General features: G+C 41.8%; 1 protein-coding gene across 1 annotated transcript; it reads right to left on the bottom strand.

Annotated features, from left to right (window-relative positions):
• Positions 1–4,470: 4,470 nt before the first annotated feature.
• opn8b (opsin 8, group member b) lies at positions 4,471–20,523 on the bottom strand. Its single transcript, XM_055186889.2, has 4 exons — positions 20,243–20,523; positions 9,773–10,066; positions 9,198–9,523; positions 4,471–6,102 (listed from the first exon to the last, which is right to left on the bottom strand). Exons 1-4 carry the CDS (start codon positions 20,310–20,312, stop codon positions 5,731–5,733), a joined length of 1,062 nt encoding a protein of 353 aa, XP_055042864.2. The 5' UTR covers positions 20,313–20,523; the 3' UTR covers positions 4,471–5,730.
• Between the last annotated feature and the right edge of the window lie 297 nt (positions 20,524–20,820).

The following is a 20,820-nucleotide window of genomic DNA, read 5'->3' as shown; positions in this document are numbered from 1 at the left end:
GGCATGTCCTCTTCAGCATAGGGCAACATGACCTCTTCAAGTATTTTAACATATGCAAACTGATCCGTGATCCCTGGTATGCGATAAATAGGCCCAACACCATAGTAGGAGAAACATGCCCATATCATGATGCTTGCACCTCCGTGCTTCACTGTCTTCACTGTGTACTGTGGCTTGAATTCAGAGTTTGGGGGTCGTCTCACAAACTGCCTGTGGCCCTTGGACCCAAAAAGAACAATTTTACTCTCATCAGTCCACAAAATGTTCCTCCATTTCTCTTTAGGCCAGTTGATGTGTTCTTTGGCAAATTGTAACCTCTTCTGCACATGCCTTTTTTTTAACAGAGGGACTTTGCGGGGGATTCTTGAAAATAGATTAGCTTCACACAGACGTCTTCTAACTGTCACAGTACTTACAGGTAACTCCAGACTGTCTTTGATCATCCTGGAGGTGATCATTGGCTGAGCCTTTGCCATTCTGGTTATTCTTCTATCCATTTTGATGGTTGTCTTCCGTTTTCTTCCACGTCTCTCTGGTTTTGCTCTTCATTTTAAGGCATTGGAGATCATTTTAGCTGAACAGCCTATCATTTTTTGCACCTCTTTATAGGTTTTCCCCTCTCCAATCAACTTTTTAATCAAAGTACGCTGTTCTTCTGAACAATGTCTTCAACAACCCGTTTTCCTCAGCTTTCAAATGCATGTTCAACAAGTGTTGGCTTCATCCTTAAATAGGGGCCACCTGATTCACAACTGTTTCTTCACAAAATTGATGACCTCAGTGATTGAATGCCACACTGCTATTTTTTTGAACACACCCCTTTCAACTAATTCAACTAATTGCCCAATTGCACAGCCTTAAGAGCGTGCATATCATGAATTCTGGGTCTCATTTGTTTTCTGAGAATCTACTGAACCTACTGGTAACTTGTTTGCCACGTAGCAATAAAAAAATATACTAAAAACCTTGATTATTCTGGTAAGTCACATTGTACTGCTATTATTTTGAACAATACTGTAACTGTTGTTCCCTGAGAAGGGAACGAGACGCTGCGTCTCCCTTACCATACTTCCTGAATCCCTGTAACGCCGTCTTTGGCAATATTTCAGTTAGCGATATACTTCCTGGCTCCCACGTCATTGAATTTGATATACACATTCAGACGCAGTTACCCCTGGAGGCGTCCCCAAAGTGTCACCGCAGTGACGCAGCACGAGTTCCCTCGAAAGGGAACTGTAACTATGTATCTTAAATGGTAACACGATGTAACCTTGCTCTCACTTAAAATGTTTCCCCACATTTAGTCCTTGAATTTGAGGGTATTGGACCTGGAAAGTCCTTGAAAGGTCCTTGAATTCGAAGTTAGCTAAGGTGTGGGAACCATGAGCATTATTGTAGATTACCACCAATCGCGTGTTTTTGTCATTTTTATTAATTAGAAATTATGTTAATTTAATTACAATGCAGTTGTTGTACAAATGCATTAACCCCTTCAGATCCAGCATTCACTGGACATCATGTTTTGTGGTTAAAATGCTGTTTAACCAATCAAAACCAGGCGCACTGATTAAACAGGTCTGAAGGGGTTAATGGCACAATTGATAAAACCTCTGCCAATATTTCATTATTCTGATCAGTTGAATTACCCCAGATATCAATAGACACCAGGGCGGATATATTTTTTTACATAAAAGCTATTTAACACAACATTTGTTATGGTGGGTTTGTAGATAAATGCACAGATTGTTAGAAATATAAGTGGGGGTGCCAAGAAAAAGGTTTGAACATTGCTTTTAATGTCTGTTTGTGCACACATTTCTGTTAGCTGTCACACTGTGCCCCCTTAAAAAAATTGGTGCATGATACCCCGGGGCTATTTTGTCTGCCAAACAAACATCTAAAAGGCAGTTAGTGGACATAATAGTAATTACCAAAGACACCTGATGTAAACAGAGCTGCACGCTTTCTCACTTTTATTGTTTATTGTTGCAATTTATTAAGGACATGTGGAGAATGAAATGAGATTAACAGGAAGGTTTTTCTTTTTTACTTGCTCAATAATAGCCTGCATTGACCGGTCAGCTGCAGTTTCGTTGTCTTTGATGCCAGGACCTCTCATCTCACTTCACATTTATAGATCTACAATTGCACTAATTTTCAGTAAAAATATCTAAAAAAAAATTAAATCAAGCTGTTTTTTCTTGATGAGCAAATGATATAATAACTCTAGTTTTTAGACAAAACATATAATTTATATAAGTGAATTTGTGCTTAAAACAAGCAAAAAAATCTGCCAATGGAATAATAAATTTTTTTCTTGAATTTACTAAATACAAGAAAAAATGTAGCAAAAAATGTCTTATTCCATTGGCAGATTTTTTTGCTTGTTTTAAGCACAAATTCATTTAAATTAGATATGTTTTGTCTAAAAACTAGACTTATTTTCTTAGGTAATTTGCTCATAAAGAAAATACAGCTTGATTTAAGAATTTTTTTAGATATTTCTACTAAAAAACAAAATAAAAACAAGACAACAATACTAAGTAGGAAAGTAATTTTTTGCAGTGTAAACTTTATGCTGAATGTGATAATCAACAAACGCGTCTAAATGAAGAATTCTTTTTTTTATTCAAATATTATACAAAACTACACAGACACAGAAGAAGCAAAGCATCAAAAACTGAATACACTGTGGTGAGGTTTTAATGAAACAGAATCTATAAGACACATTTAACATTTAAGTGTACATTCACATTTCAACATTGTTTAATACCAAATAAAAATGTTGCCCTAATAATCTTTAATCATTTTCAGCAGAACAACATACTCTTCAACAATATATTCAACAGGTCATATAATAAATAAATGTTGACATACAAGTGTTTTTAAATGAACTGAAAATAAATAAATATTAGCAGTTTCCTTTTGATATCGCAAAGTTGTTAAAATAAAAAGATTGTCTAAAACTCAAATGAACAATCTATTAATTCATACCCCATCAGTCCTTTCATATCAGATAACATTAGTAATACAATTATTCTTTATTTCACTGTTTTCTGAGGTAGTCCAACAAACCGTAAAGTTTAACGTACTTCACACAATATCACTAAAAACACATCTGACCATCAGACACGTCATTCTTCATCAATCTTTAATCATGAAATCTAAAATGAAAATAAAATTAATCTGCATAGACGTTCTTGTACCATTGTCCAGCTTTCTGGTACACTGTAAAAAGTGAAAAGTTGGATCAACTTAAATTTTTCACCTAAAATGAAATTTTAAAGGAAAACACCACAGTTTTTCAATATTTAACTATGTTCTAAAGTCAACTTAAACGAATGAATACATACCTATCTTTATTCAATGTGTACACATCTTTGTACAGCGCGTCGTGAATGTGTTAGCATTTAGCCTAGCCCCATTCATTCCTTAGGATCCAAACAGGGATGAATTTAGAAGCCACGAAACACTTCCATGTTTTCCCTATTTAAAGACTGTTACATGAGTAGTGACACGAGTAAGTATGGTGGCACAAAATAAAACGTGGCGGTTTTTAAGCGTATAAAAATGAGAACTATATTGTATGGGGGAAGAGCACTTAGTTTGCAGCAATTCGAAAATTTTGAAAAAAACCGTGGTGTTTTCCTTTAAGATTCTTTTTATCACTTTTTACAGTGTAATCAAATAATAAAACATGGTTGTTCATCATAAACTTTTACATACTTAACATTTACACCATAAAAAATGCTGTAGTTATTTACTGTAGATTTAAATGTATGTTATTCACTGGCAATAGTTTGTTCAAAGTTAAATGAACATTAATCATTAACAAGTCATTGTCTTTACAGAATAAAAAAAATGATTTTCAAGAAAACATTTTCTTAGTATTTTTGTCTTGTTTTCAGCAAAAATATCTAAACATTCTCAATATTACATGCTTTTTCTTAATGAGCAAAACGACCCAAGAAAATAAGTCTAGTTTTTAGACCAAAAATAACAAATTTAAGTGATTTTTTTGGCATTCTTGAATTTTTCTTGAAATTAGTGTTTAAGAAAAATGTTCAAAAAAAAATTTCTCACCCCATTGGCAGATTCTTTTGCCAAATAAATCACTTAAATTTTATATTTTTGGTCTAAAAAAATAGACCCATTTTTCTATGGCATTTTGCTCATCAAGAAAAAGCATCTTAATTTAAGAAATTTTAGATATATTTATATTTGCTTGAAAATCACACTGCAAAAAATTATTTTCAAGAAAAAATTCTAAGTATTTTTTACGTGATATTGTGCATAAAACAAGCAAAAAAATCTTGAACATTTTTCTTAAACACTAAATTCAAGAAAAATTCAAGAAAAATTGACCCACCCCATTGGCAGACACCTGTTTGCTTGTTTTATGCACAAAATCACTTAATTTGGATATTTTTGGTCTAAAAACTAAACTTATTTACTGGGGTCGTTTTGCTCTTTAAAGGCGGAGTGCACAATGTTTGAAAGCCAATGTTGATATTTGAAATCACATAAACAAACACGCCCCTACCCCAATAGAATCTGGACCTTCTTTTGATAGACCCGCCCCACACATACGCAACCCAGGCAAGGATGACGATTAGTATACACACCCCCTTACTGCCAATTGGTTACAAGTGTGTTTTGGTAATCGGCCCGACTCCCTTTTCCAAAGCGTTTTTCAAACATTGTGCACTCCGCCTTTAAGAAAAAGCATCTTAATTTAAGAATTTTACATATGTTTACTGAAAACAAGACAAAAATACTAAGAAAATGTTTTCTTGAAAATAATTTTTTGCCATGCATTTTTTGCAGTGCATTCTGGGAACCAGAAATCCTCATCAACCTTTTTCTGTTTTTTCCTTCAGATTTTTTTATCCAGAATGCTTTGTATGAGACTGTTATTTAATAGTTTATTCTGTAAAGACAAAGACTTGTTAATGTTTATTTGACTTTGAGCAGGCTGTTGCCACTAAATAACATAAATGTAAATCTACAGTAAATTACTGGCAAACAATACTGTAATTTCTACAGGCATTTTTTACAGTGTATGCTGTATTTCATACACATTAGGATTCCCATATTTTTGTGTCAGATAAATACTTCTCTCACTGTAAAAATAAAACATTAAAGGTATCTTTATGATCTGTAAGAACTAAAAATATGGCCACCATAAATAACTTCACTATTGTTAGCAACTTTTACAGTAAGTCACCGGTTTCTCTTTCAAAAGCGTAGCTAAATTGGTAGAGCATTGCATTGTGAGTTTGATTCACCAGGTACGCACATACTGATTAAATATATAGCTGGCATGCAGTGTATGTTGCTTTGGATGAAAGCATCTGTCAAATGAATACATTTAAAAACAGCATGTTTTCTCCTCAAAGGAGAATAATGGGTTTTAGTGTGTGAATCAGTACAAATGTGCCCATCAATGATGAGAAACAACCTGCACAAAGTCCTTAGAGAGCAATTTGCACATAAATCACTGTGGTTTTCATGTGGCACACTGAGATAAAGTGTAAACAACGTGTAATAGCTTCCGACTACATTAAAGACGTTCTGATGATATAAACAAAGGCAAACAACACTGTTACTTCAAAGAAAAAGCTGTTCTTTGGCTGGAACATTCCTGAGCTTTCCGCAAACCACTTCTGTGTTTTTCTATTTGCCATTACCCAATCAACCGTGTTCTGTACAGATACATTCACAGAAGCGTTATTGATACGACATCATCTGCGTCTCAGTCTCTTTTATCTTTCCGAACGTTTGCTCATCCGCTCCACGTTTGCTATTGTTTGCCTCACACACCAGGTAGATGGTATTCTCTGGAATGTTCCTGGAGGTTGAGGTGCAGCACATGCTGGATAAACCGCACAGACGCCCCATTTGGTTGACCTCTTGTTTGAAGGTCTTGCTGAAGATGTAGTAGATGAAAGGGTTATACACAGTGGAGGTCTTGGCGAACAGACAGGGTAGCATGGTGACCTCCACAGGGATGGAATCACTGGTCCGGAAGATGGACCAAAGGCTGACGATACCGTAGGGCGCCCAGCAGCCGATAAACCCGACGCTGATCAATATGGCGATCTGTGAAAACAAACAATAATGTGTTCAAATCTTTATTTGTGGTGTCAGAAAGTGGTCAGAAGTAGAGGTCTTCACGGGTCCACTTAGATTCGAAAACAAGTGAGTTTGGGTCTAAAAGAAATAATATAAGCAGCATCAGGTCTCAGGTAATTTAAAATGAATAGGCCAAATGGACCCAAGAAGACCCGAACTATCTGCGGATATGCATCGAGTCCTTCTCCAACGCCTCATCTGTTTGATAAGCGCAAACAGCGGAAGGTTATTTTCTTTATACCAGACCTGTCAATCAATTTTGAATGCACATTTTAATTCAATTTTATTTATATAGCGCTTTTCACAATTGTTAATTGTTGCAAAGCAGCTTTACATGAGTAGATGTAGAGGAGAACACAGAAAATCAATAGATAATATAAGAAGTAGAATATAGCGGCTAAGGTTAAAGGAATAGTCTACTCATTTTCAATATTAAAATATGTTATTACCTTAACTAAGAATTGTTGATACATCCCTCTATCATCTGTGTGCGTGCACGTAAGCTCTGGAGCGCGCTGCGACGCTTCGATAGCATTTAGCTTAGCCTCATTCATTCAATGTTACCATTTAGAGATAAAGTTAGAAGTGACCAAACACATCAACGTTTTTCCTATTTAAGACGAGTAGTTATACGAGCAAGTTTGGTGGTACAAAATAAAACGTAGCGCTTTTCTAAGCGGATTTAAAAGAGGAGCTATATTTTATGGCGTAATAGCACTTTTGGGAGTACTTGGACTTGGCGCAGTAACACCCTCCCTCTCCCATTATGAGAGGGAGAAGGGGAGCGGACTTTTCAGGCGAGTCGAATTACTCCCAAAAGTGCTATTACGCCATAAAATATAGTTCCTCTTTTAAATCCGCTTAGAAAAGCGCTACGTTTTATTTTGTACCACCAAACTTGCTCGTATAACTACTCGTCTTAAATAGGAAAAACGTTGATGTGTTTGGTCACTTATAACTTTATCTCTAAATGGTACCATTGAATGAATGGGGCTAAGCTAAATGCTATCGAAGCGTCGCAGCGCGCTCCAGCGCTTACGTGCACGCACACAGATGATAGAGGGATGTATCAACAATTCTTAGTTAAGGTAATAACATATTTTAATATTGAAAATGAGTAGACTATTCCTTTAAACCGTACAAGCGAGCGTATTAATTATGTAACGTATACATTAAAGTGCCAAGTTAAGCCAAAGTTGGCTGACTCTCCCTGGGACGAAAAAACCCCCTAGGAGAAAACCAATTGGGAAAAACTCCTAGAAGGACAAAAACCCTTGGGAGTTACCTTGGTGTCATCATAAAGCAAATTAAATTAAATGGAGCAGCTCGCCAAATTGGATGCGAGGCCACCAGGTTTCTGTCTGATTGGTGCATGCAGGGATGCAGACTGCACACACGTCAGTGCCGTTTACATTCAGGTCCAATCGGGTAAAAAAAGCCACACTGCAAAAAATGATTTTCAAGAAAAAAATCTTAGTATTTTGTCTTGTTTTCAGGAAAAAATATCTAAAAATTCTTAAATTAAGATGATTTTTCTTGATGAGCAAAATGACCCAAGAAAATAAGTCTAGTTTTTAGACCAAAAATATCAAATATAAGTGAATTTAGATTAAAAACTAAATTCAAGAAAAATTAGCTTATCAACAAAATCACTTAAATTTACTATTTTTGGTCTAAAAACTAGACTTATTTTCTTGGGTCGTTTGGCTTATCAAGAAAAAGCATCTTAATTTAAGAATTTTTAGATATTTTAACTGAAAACAAGACAAAAATACCAAAAAAAATTCTTGAAAATAATTTTTGCAGTGCACTGGGTCAGTCGCACTTTACTTACTTAGTATTTTTGTCTTGTTTTCAGTAAAAATATTTAAAAATTCTTAAATTAAGGTGTATTTTCTTGATTAACAAAATAACCTAAGAATATTTGTCTAGTTTTTAGACAAAAAAATATAAACTTTAAGTAAATTAGTGCCTAAAACAAGCAAAAAATCTGCCAATGGAATAAGAAAAAATGTATTGAAATAAGTTTACTTTTTTCATAAACACAATTTTTTTATTCCATTGGCAGATTTCTTTGCTTGTTTTAAGCACAAATTTGCTTAAAATTTATATTTTTTGTCTAAAAACTAGATTTATTTTCCTAGGTCATTTTGCTCATCAATCTTAATTTAAGAATTTTTCTCTTACACTGCAAAAATTGTTTTCAAGAAAAAAATTATTAGTATTTTTGTCTTGTTTTTGGTAAATTCTTAAATTAAGATGCTTTTTCTTGATGAGCAAAATAACCTGAGACCAAAAATATAAACTTTAATTAAATTAGTGCATAAAACAAGCAAGAAAAAAAATCTGCCAATGGGGTAAGCACATTTTTCTTGATTTTTTCTTGAATTAATATTTAAGAAAAATTTTCAAGATTTTTTTGCTTACCCCATTGGCAGATTTTTTTTGCTTGTTTTATGCACAAAATCACTTATATTTGATATTTTTTGGTCTAAAAACTAGACTTATTTTCTTGGGTCGTTTTGCTCATAAAAAGCATCTTAATTTAAGAATTTTTTACAAAAAACAAGACAACAATACTAAGAAAACCTTTTTTTTATTCACGTCCGGTTTGGATAAAAATTGATTCTGGTAATTTTGGGTTGGGTAAATTTTTTTGGACCCGAGAAGACCTTTACTCGGGAGTAATTCACTTTTAGAAAATGTTTACAACAAAAGCGCCAAACTTTTTTTGTTAAGGAGACATCTATTGCCCAAAATTCATTTGCATCTCCAGTCCATCCTGTTGGCATCATGCATTTACTTTTGCATGGTGTAAACGAATGATGTCATCATCTGGCTAAAACGCACATGAAGGTTACTTTGCTTCCTGGACGAGTGCACACCAGAAGCTCAAGGGCACTGTATATAAATCAGATTTGAATAGTTCACCTGTCAGGAATTGCAATTCACACTACTAGTGGTGCTTCCCTGGAATTAATGTGCCCGTGTGTCAGATCATCTTATATTTTGCGAACATAAATGTCATACAGTATATTTCATACAAAATGAACCCAACTCACCACCATGAGCCGTCGCTGCATCTTTATCATGTTGGGTAAACGGTTGGTGTTCTCCATAGATTTGTACGTCACGTACAGTTTCACTGCAATAGCGGAGTAACACGAGATGATGATGATGGCGGGGGAGACGAGGTTCATGAGGAAGATGGTGATGACAAATGACGGACTGTGTTCTTTCATGTCCCTCCAAGCCAATGTGCAAGACAGACCGAAGGGTTCAGGGCCGTATTTGCCCCAGCCCATCAGAGGAAATAAAGCCCACAGGAGAGCGTAGAGCCAGGTGCCTGCTACCAAGATCCTCGCTTTTCTTTTGCTGATTTTTTCATCTGTGGATAGCAAACATCACAAGTAAACAGGGTTTATTCTGTAAGCAAGGCGCTTTGGATAAAAGCATCTGCCAGAAGCATAAATGTAAATAGTCAAATAGGTTTGAATGAATCATTGTGTGAACTCAGTGTCATTTTTCTAAGCTCTGCTGATGAGATCATTCGGTATGAATATGGTAAGAAATAGCAGATTAACTTTATCTTGAAAGTCCTGAGCTCAAACCATTCATTAGAAATGGGCAGACTTACTGGGCGACTGGAGCGTTAAAGACACGACGAAGCGAACGACAGCCATAATGGTCAGTGTCATCATGCTGGCGGCCCCAAAGAAAAATCCCATCAGGCCATAGTAGATACAGGTGACGTCCCCTCCAATCCAATGGTGGTTCCACGCTGAAGCAACAGCTAGAGGATACATGCTGATAGCTGCTCCCAGATCAGTCACAGCAAGATTCACGCTCAACATCTCTGGGGGTTTCATCTGTGGTGACCTTTTGTACGCCATCACAAGAACCATCACATTCCCCACGATGGAAAGAACGGCTATATGTGAACGATAAAGGGAAAAACAAAGAAGTAATGAGGTTTGTGAATGAAACAATCAAAAAACAGGACGCATGACTTTAGAAATGATTTTACTTAAATCGACGCAATCAGCGAAACAAGACAAGGGGTTACAGTTTTAAGTATTTTATATCTGAACACTCTTGTTAATTTTTTTCCATAAACCACATCTCAAATCTCTTATATCAGTCTCTCTTTCCCACTCTCTCTCTTTTAGTTCATGATCCATGTACAAGGCATGTTTGTTAAAAAAATGTATATTTCTTATTTAAACTAAGGCGTAATAAATTACAAAATGTTTACATTACAGAAGACTGAATCACATGCTTGCACATTTGAAAAAAAACCTACTGAGTCAGTAGCCACATGCATTTCTCAGCATAACCCGACGAGAACCAACAGCCAGAGTAAAGAGTTCCCTTTCAGTCGGTCACTACGACGTCACGTCGTGACCGACGAATTGGGAACCGCTTCGCGGGTGACCTATCTACTTCGAGAACTATCAGAAATGCCAATGAACTTGGCATGCAGGTATTTGCATAATGCCGGCGCCGCCCCGCCAGGTGCGTATATAAGGCACAGGTGCATAATACCAAATCAGCTTTATTGCTTCGAAGCCGGCAGACATCTGCTCTCGAGAAGCTGTTACTGATCTTCGTAGATCCTGTGCTGTGTGGGAAAAAATATCTCAGCTTGCTGAAGTTGGTTGGGCAAAGACACCTCAGTGGAGGCTCGCAGTGTTTTTTCCACCCTTTCTCTCTCTCTCTGTCTCTTTAATTTAGGACTTGAGTTCGAGTGAGTGCGTTTGCCTCCCCCTGTGTGTTTCACCAGCTCGCACAAAAGAGTGATTTCCCTAAAAGAGCAGCACGTTTGAGCTTTGTGTCTTTTTAAAGACAGCCACTCATTCGTGTCACGGTCGGGGTCGTCTTTTTAAAGATGGATTTCCGTCCGTGCTCCGTTTCTGGATGCGGTGTGTTTATCGCCCCCCAGGATGGCCACAAGCGTTGTCTCTCGTGTCTGGGGCTCCAGCACGCAGAGGCAGCGTTGCGTGATAGTTCATGCCCCGTCTGCGAGGGCATGACTATAGCGGATTTGCGGAGACGGGTGTCGTTCCTCCGGCAACGGCCCCCGCCTTCCCAGTCTGGTGCTGCTAAGGGCGCAGCTACCAGATTGGCGAAGGATGACCTCCGTATAACGGTGCTGGGTCGGTCTGCTGGTTCGTCCAGTAGCTCCCAGCGCCCTGATCCGTTGCCAGCGGAGGTCCCGATGGAGACGAGCGGCCCGTGTTCTACGGTGTCCTCGCGCTCTGTCGAGCCTCCACCTGACGCGATATCCACCGTAACGTCGGAGGGGGGGTTGTCAGCCTCGGACGTCGATCCGGATCCGCTCCCGCCTTCGGGCCAGGTTGCGGCTTCTGCGTTCGACCCTGAGATGGCAGCCATGCTCGCTCGGGCGGCGGAGGCGGTCGGCTTGGAGTGGACTAAACCTCCCCCACCTGAACCGTCCCGCCTCGATGATTGGTTCTTCGGGGGTGCCAGGGCTTCTCAGTCCTCGCCCCCGGTGCCTTTCTTCCCCGAGGTGCATGAAGAGCTGACGCGGTCGTGGAAAACCCCGTTTTCCGCCCGGAACCGGCCGTATCAGCCTTCACCTCTCACCTCTCTCGAGGGTGGAGATGCCAAGGGGTACACTGGTATCCCGTCAGTGGAGCGCCCGGTCGCGATGCAGTTGTGTCCGGCCGGTGTCGCTTCCTCCTGGCGGGACCAGCCTACTCTCCCCTCACGGGCCTGTAAGCAGTCTTCGGCGCTGTCCGGTGCTGCTTACAAGGCTTGTGGGGAGGCAGCCTCTGCCCTGCATGCCATGGCATTGCTGCAGGTTCATCAGGCTAAGGCTCTGAGGGATCTGCACGCGGGAGGTCACGACTCGGCGGAGTTCTCTGAACTACGTGCGGCTACAGATCTGGCGCTTCGTGCGACCAAGGTCACCGCACGCGCCGTCGGGCGTGCGATGTCTACCCTGGTAGTCCAGGAACGCCATCTCTGGCTGTGTCTGGCGGACATGAAGGACGCTGATAAAACCCGGCTCCTGAATGCTCCGGTTTCCCAGACCGGCCTGTTCGGCGAGACGGTCGAGGAGTTTGCCCAGCAATTCTCCGCGGCCAAGAAGCAGACTGAGGCCATCGCCCAGATCATGCCACGTCGGAAGCGTCCTGCGCCTGCCCCATCCACGTCGGCGCCTCAGCCTGCTCCTCGCCGAGGGCGTCCTGCGGCGGCCGCCTCCGTTCCTCCCCGGGGCTCTTCTAAGAAGCGAGGAACCGGTCGTCAGCAGCCCGCCCCGCCGGCTCAGCCCGCTGCAAAGGGTGGTAAAAGAAGATCAAAGCGGCCCTGAGACGGGCGACCTAGAGATGGAGGGGATCGCTCTTCGGGAGATGGTGAAGGCACCACTCCCCCCAACGGAGGAGGGCCGGTTGGGGAATCTTTTGTTTCATTTTTCTGTTCCGCCGACTTTTCAGTCGGCACCCACAAATCCACAAAAAGAGCGAATTCCACTTCCATCTCTAGGTCTTCAGATGAGCTCCGGAGATACGAGAGGGCTCATAACCCCCCCTCGTTCTCCGACTCATCAGAGGAGAACGAGAGCGACGCACGGGCTCATAACCCCACCGCGCTCTCAGCCGGTAGGAGACAGCTACGGGCTCATAACCCATCGTCTCCCTCCTCCTTCGCCAGAGGGTGCATCGAGTGGTGTGAGGTGTCTTCAGCAGAGCCTCCCTTACTCAACCACCCAGCAACGGACTCAGGTGAGTGTTATCACACACAACACTGCTGTCGGTGCGGCCGTTACGCACACACCGGCGATCACCTCCGTTGCGCCCGCCGCGGGTACACCGATCGTGCCTTTAGTCCCTCTCGCACGGTATCTGGGGGCGTGGGAACAGCTTCCCAGCCCGTCGCGTTGGCTTTTACGCACGATTCGTCTCGGCTATGCGATCCAATTTGCCCGGCGTCCCCCCAAATTCTCCGGCGTTCGTTTCACTACGGTGAGAGCTGCCGATGCGCACGTCCTCCGTGCGGAGATCGCTGTCTTATTGGCGAAAGACGCGATTCAGCCGGTCCCTCCAGCCGAGATGAGGTCGGGGTTTTACAGCCCTTACTTTATTGTACCCAAGAAAAGCGGCGGCTTGCGACCGATCCTGGACCTGCGTTTGCTGAATCGTGCACTTCACAGAATGCCGTTCAAAATGCTGACGCCCAAACGCATATTTCCATGCATTCGTCCAAACGATTGGTTCGCATCTATCGACCTGAAGGACGCGTACTTTCATGTATCAATTCTCCCCCGGCACAGGCCGTTTCTCCGCTTTGCGTTCGAGGGGCGAGCATACCAGTACAAAGTCCTCCCATTCGGGCTCTCTCTGTCGCCCCGTGTATTCACCAAAGTAGTGGAGGGGGCTTTAAAACCCCTGAGAGAGAGAGGTGTGCGCATTCTCGCGTATCTGGACGATTGGCTAATAATAGCTCAAACACGTCAGACGCTGTGCGATCACAGAGATTTAACTTTAAAACACCTCGCTCGTTTGGGTCTTCGGGTCAACTGGGAAAAGAGCAAGCTTTGCCCCGTGCAGAGAATCTCTTTTCTCGGTATGGAACTGGACTCGATCGATTTGACAGCTCGTCTAACAGAAGCGCGTGTTCAGTCGATTCTGACTTGCCTGAATACATTCAAGAGCAAGAGCGCGGTCCCGCTGAAACAATTTCAGAAGCTTTTGGGGCATATGGCAGCAGCCGCAGCTGTAACTCCGCTCGGACTGCTTCATATGCGACCGCTTCAGCGTTGGCTTCACGATCGAGTCCCGAGGAGAGCGTGGTTGCGCGGCATTCACCGTGTTATCATTACACCTGCGTGTCGTCGCACTTTCACTCCGTGGTCAGACCGTGCGTTTCTCCGAGCCGGTGTGCCTCTGAGACAGGTCTCCAGGCACGCGATAGTATGCACAGATGCGTCAGACACGGGGTGGGGGGCCACGTACGATGGGCTTGCGGCTTCGGGGGTCTGGACGACACCCCAGCTGCATTGGCACATAAACTGCCGGGAAATGTGGGCTGTATATCTTGCGCTCGTCCGTTTCAGCAACGAGTTACGGGGCAAAGATGTATTAGTTCGTACAGACAACACTGCGACCGTGGCGTACATCAATCGTCAAGGCGGTTTACGCTCGCGTCACCTGTCGCATCTCGCCCGTCACCTCCTCACTTGGAGTCAGAAGAATTTGAGGTCTCTTCGTGCCATTTACATCCCGGGCACGCTCAATGTAGAGGCGGATGCGCTCTCTCGGGCTGCGCGTCCCGGCGAATGGCGACTCCACCCCATTGCGGTTCAGCAAATTTGGAGACGTTTCGGCAAAGCGCAGATAGATCTGTTTGCTTCCCCAGAGACGACCCATTGTCGCCTGTTCTATTCACTAGCCGACGACTCGCTCGGCGTGGATGCATTGGCACACAGCTGGCCGCGAAACATGCGCAAATACGCGTTCCCTCCGGTGAGCCTCATTGCGCAAACCTTATGCAAAATCCGGGAGGACGAGGAGAGCGTGCTGTTGGTGGCACCGTATTGGACAACCAGGAGTTGGTTTCCAGAACTCTCTCTCCTCGCGACAGCCCCTCCGTGGAAGATTCCCCTGAGGAAGGACCTTCTTTCTCAACAAGAGGGCACATTATGGCACCCGCGCCCCGACCTGTGGAACCTCCATGTGTGGTCTCTGGACGGGGCACGGAGGATATGAGTGATTTACCGCAAGAGGTATCTAACACTATTGCTGCTGCGCGAGCGCCGTCTACGAGACAGGCTTACGCGCTTAAATGGAACCTGTTTGTCGACTGGTGTTCTTCCCGAAGTGAAAACCCACGAGAATGCCCGATTAGTGTTGTGCTTTTATATCTCCAGCGTCGCTTGGAGAATAGGCTGTCACCATCCACTATTAAAGTCGATATCGCTGCGATATCAGCTCACCATTCACCCGTAAACGGTAGAACAGTGGGTCAGCACGACCTAGTCATTAGATTTCTCAGAGGCGCTCGAAGACTGAATCCTTCGCGTCCCCCCTCTATTCCTCCTTGGGACCTGTCCTTGGTGCTGAAATCACTCCAGGAAGCCCCATTCGAGCCTCTGCATAGTGTGAGTGTTAAGTTTCTTACAATGAAAACTTTAACTCTCCTTGCTTTGGCTTCTGTTAAGAGGATAGGGGATATTCATGCATTTTCGGTCGATGAATCGTGCCTTCAGTTCGGGCCGGCTGCATCCAGCGTAACACTGAGACCCCGGCCCGGCTTTGTGCCCAAAGTTCCCACCACTCCTTTTAGAGATCAAGTGGTGAATCTCCAAGCACTGCCTTTGGAGGAGGCAGAACCAGCCATGGCTTTGTTATGTCCTGTTCGTGCACTACGTGTGTATATAGACAGGACGCAAAGTTTTAGGACCTCAGATCAGCTCTTTGTTTGTTACGGTGGTCAGCAGAAAGGAAAAGCTGTCACCAAGCAGAGGATGTCCCATTGGATTGTGGATACTATAGCCCTTGCATATCAAAAGCAGAATGTGCCTTGTCCATTTAATTTACGTGCCCACTCTACTCGCAGTGTGGCATCATCTTGGGCACTGGCTCGCGGTTCCTCGCTAACAGATATTTGTAGAGCTGCAGGCTGGGCGACACCTAATACGTTCACAAGATTCTATAGTGTTCGTGTCGAACCGGTTTCCACTCGGGTTCTTTCTACTAACTAGTTAAGAATGCCGAGGGTCGGCTCGTGTGTCGGCTTGGAGCCTCTATTTTGGTGCTGCACATTTGCACCATTATGGAAGGCCATCGTGGCAAAAACGTCTAAAAAACTGTTTTTGCCTCTCCTCCACCGCCCTGATAGCTGGTGTTGCGGAGCATCCGCTGTCAACCTATCACTGATGTATTCTCTGTAAACCTGTGTAGGCTAGGCGTCCACATTTGTCCCCTACGTGGGGTTCATTTGTGTGTATAGTCCGTGGGGTTCTAATCCTCCACGTTTTTCCTTAGCAGAGCCTGCTCTGCATCTCTCAACATACCATGTATTGTTCAGAGACTTTATTGAGCAACCTGTCGGTTGTTTCATATATTTTTATGTCATCCATTTAACCTTCTTAGGGGATGGCTTCCGCAGTGTTCTAGCTCCGCTCAGTTTAGACGCTTCTCCCAGTTCGCTGCTTCACTATCGTGGGTTAAGGAACAGGTAGTGACCGGCCTTCTGCATTTCGCCTTAGGTTCCGCCCCTTATGTGGAGGGCGGAGGGCTTTTGCAGGCACTGGAAGGGTTCAGCTGCAGTGGCGTTTTGGTAGGGATTCCCAATTCGTCGGTCACGACGTGACGTCGTAGTGACCGACTGAAAGGGAACGTCTCGGTTACGTATGTAACCCTCGTTCCCTGAAGGAAGGGAACGGAGACGTCACGTCCCGTCGCCACAGTTTGCTGTTCCATTGCTGTCCAGGCCGGGCACTGTTGCTCGGCTTCTCAGCAATAATATAGCTGATTTGGTATTATGCACCTGTGCCTTATATACGCACCTGGCGGGGCGGCGCCGGCATTATGCAAATACCTGCATGCCAAGTTCATTGGCGTTTCTGATAGTTCTCGAAGTAGATAGGTCACCCGCGAAGCGGTTCCCAATTCGTCGGTCACGACGTGACGTCTCCGTTCCCTTCCTTCAGGGAACGAGGGTTACATACGTAACCGAGACGTTATTCCCTTTTCAATATTGTATTTTTATACAGTGGTGACAAAAATTATCATAAAATGTTATTATAAGAAGTCCTTACAGAAAAATGTTTTCAAAAAGAGTTTTTTTGTGATTGTTGCGGGCAAAATCCTTGATCTTGTGGCACGTTTTATTAAAAAATGTGATGAAATATGTGGGATATTTTAGCAATTTTATGCGATGAAATTGCGTGAACTTGCAAAAATTGCGTGAACTTGCAAAAATTGCGTGAACTTGCAAAAACTGCTTGAACTTGCAAAAATTGCGTGAACTTGCAAAAACTGCGCGAACTTGCAAAAACTGCGTGAACTTGGAAAAACTGCTTGAACTTGCAAAAATTGCGTGAACTTGCAAAAATTGCGTGAACTTGCGTGGACTTGCAAAAATTGCGTGAACTTGCAAAAACTGCGTGACCTAACAAAAACTGCGTGACCTTGCAAAAACTGCGTGACCTTGCAAAAACTGCGTAAACTTGCAAAAACTGCGTGAACTTGCAAAAACTGCGTGAACTTGCAAAAACTGCGTGAAGTTGCAAAAACTGCGTGAACTTGCAAAAATTGCGTGAACTTGCAAAAATTGCGGAAACTTGCAAAAACTGCGTGAACTTGCAAAAATTGCGTGAACTTGCAAAAATTGCGTGAACTTGCAAAAAATGCTTGAACTTGCAAAAATTGCGTGAACTTGCAAAAATTGCGTGAACTTGCAAAAATTGCGTGAACTTGCAAAAATTGCGTGAACTTGCAAAAACTGCGTGAACTTGCAAAAACTGCGTGAACTTGCAAAAACTGCGTGAACTTGCAAAAATTGCGTGAACTTGCAAAAAGTGCGTGAACTTGCAAAAAGTGCGTGCACGTGCAAAAAATGCTTGAACTTGCAAACACTTCGTGAACTTGCAAAAAGTGCGTGAACTTGCAAAAATTGCGTGAACTTGCAAAAACTGCGTGAACTTGCAAAAACTGCGTGAACTTGCAAAAACTAATTGCGTCACTTCATAACGTTCCCATGGCAACAGTGGACATGGCTGTGCTTGTATGAAGTAAACGCAACATTTTTCAACTTTCTGCTAAGATATATGTGACTTTTTGCTACGAAAATGCGGGGATTATGAAATCATGCAAGCCCGCATATTTTGCGCGCGGAAATCTGCAATTTATGCGGCGAAAGTGCGCAATCTTTGAAAAAAATGCGTCCCCTGCATAAATATGCGGACTTTGGCTGATTATGCATTGAATCATACAATTGCATAATCACGTTTTTCTGGAGGGACTGTATAGACCCCTTCAATGTTTGTTAACATTGAAAGCCTAGGTTGGGTGTGCACGCAGCATGGGGTCAGAAAAATGGCGCGGCTAATAAAAACTGATTATACAATCCAGGCTTTCTAATTTAATCTAACAGGGCTAATAAATGATGACTTACCTGAAATGAAGTGAGCACTACAAACACAAGCCTCTTTGATCTTTGCATTGTCCCAGCCTGCACGTTTAATTGCTTGCAACCACATATGTCGCCTATTTTTTTAATGGATGAGTTCCTGCAGGAATCCTGAAAAACTTAACTACGGAGCTGGTGCGATTTTCACAGCCCACGACGCAACAAGTAGGTGACAATAGTCTTTGGATTCAACCGCACATAACGCAACTCAACTTGATAGAATGACTTTTCTGACCCCGACATGCGCAGTGCAAACCGCGAAATCTCCTGTGACGTGAACCGTAAAGAGGTCTGTAAGATATTAACTGTTTGCCTCCAAAACATTCTCATTTTATAACGATGGTTGATCTGACCACATACTGTTTACAGTATATACTTTAGTATTTAAATCTTATTATGATGGCACTATTCTATGGTTTATAGAGCATAATGATGACTTTGTAGATACAGTGGTGGCCAAGATTTAGGTATTTTTCCCTACTGGCCCCCTTAAGTCCGGACCTCAACCCCATTAAGGAAATTTAGGGCGAGATTAAAAATAAACTTCACTTGTACATTCAAAGTAAAGCCTTTGAACTTGAGTTCTGATGAAATATATTGACCCTATGCCAGAGAGAAGTGATGATGTAATTGCTGCAAAAGGTAAACATAGCAACATAGTTGTTGTATAAATTGAAACACATCCTTAAAAAGTATTTAAACATCTAAAATGATCTTTATTTGTACGTTTTCTGAGGACTAATAAAAATGATGCGTATCCATCCACATGTGCGTATGAGATTTTAGTTTCTGTTTTAAAATATGCAGGAATTAGAAAATAAAGTGCAGGGCTTGCTTCGTGTTAAAATAGTTATTAAGAAAGATAAAGTTCGAGACCTGATTGATATTAAAAGAGTTATTAAGAGTAACAAGACTGATCTTCCTCGCGCTAACTGACACACATCTGAAGCATGTTTTAAAAATATCTGTTTTGGCAAGAATTCACACATAAAAAATGTTCGATTAACTGTTGGGGGAAAATATCTGATGTGTAAGATTATATTAGATCCTTGCATTAAAGTCTCAATGTCAATCAAACAATAAAAAAAGAAAAAAGTTTAACATACATTGATATTGTTCTTGACTTTGTGTGTGCCAAATCTATTAGTTTTACCAGTGATTTTAAAGTATGGATGCAGTGATTTTGTTTTTGCTAAATCTTTCACTAATACATACATTTAAAGCATCCATATTTGTCATTGCCCATGTTGATTAGAGTATACTTAAAACTCGAAGTGTTAAATTAAGGTACATATGTACGATTAAATGTAATCGATTGACAGCCATAAAATGATATCTATCTATTGGGATATATTATCTATGACGTAATGCCTGGTGATGCTCAGATTGTGAGCTTTATTCTTTAAGCTTATATTATATTGATCTGTATGGAAATCTTGTTCTTGGAAAAGTCAACAAGAGACGTACAATGAAAAGGTCTCAATCCTCTAGATAGTTCTCTGCAGAAAATGACTCTGTCCTTTTCCAAATATAACTTACCACAGTTCTTTCCTAAACCTAAATACTGATCAGATGATATAAAGCTGGGCAACTTATAGCATCCTTACCCATATCCACAGGTATGTCATACATGACTCATATAATACAAATGTTGAATATCAAAATTAACCGAAATAAATCGGGTCACAGAGGGCGTGCAGTGCACACGTGAAGATGCACACGTGAAGTTAAACAGTTAAAGATTATTACTGCCAGAAAACGCACGGATTGTGTATCTTCTCACAATCAAATTAGTGGTTTGTTTCTTAGTTTTCATAAAAACAAAACCCATTTGAGTCATTGAGGTAAAATGTCAACTATTCAAAATAATAATTAAAGAGAAATCTCATCTGGTTTGGAAACGCACAGACTCGCACCAGAATGCGTAAAGTTAAAGAGTCAACCTTACCAATGACGAGGAGAAACGCACCCGCTCCATAATCCACAGCAGGTGCTACTTTTGAGGAATAAATATCCATAAGGAAAACCGAAGCGTGTTCTTACAAATAATATTTTTGTGTTGTATTTCTTTTTAATGCGCTAAAGGAAAAGTTGCAGAAAACAGACGCGGCGCGAAATGACGCGGAGAACATTTGAAGTCCGACACCGATTCCGAACGCGATTACTGTAGATGCTCTCACCTCACCAACAGAACTGAACTATGCTGTAGTCAACTGTACTCGATATAAATTTCACGAGCAGCTACTGGAGCTGAATGAAGACCCTCTGTTTTGGGGGCGTGTCATAAAGCACATCTCCATCAGAAAGGGGTTGAAATGACTGGATCAGACCTGCAATTAATGACCGTTTACATGTATGAATGAACGAGTGGATGTAAATTTAGAGCTACTGTAACAAAAATGATCATAATTTAACATACACAACTCGGTTACATTGCCATATATAAACGTGTGTTTTATATATATATATTTCAATATATTCAATATATACGTTGTCTATCTTTAATTTAACTTAAAAATGAACACT

The sequence above is a fragment of the Misgurnus anguillicaudatus genome, chromosome 18 (assembly GCF_027580225.2).
Source record: "Misgurnus anguillicaudatus chromosome 18, ASM2758022v2, whole genome shotgun sequence".
NCBI lineage: Eukaryota > Metazoa > Chordata > Actinopteri > Cypriniformes > Cobitidae > Misgurnus > Misgurnus anguillicaudatus.
Note: the sequence above shows the minus strand (reverse complement) of the source record. Positions and strands in the feature narration are given on the sequence as shown.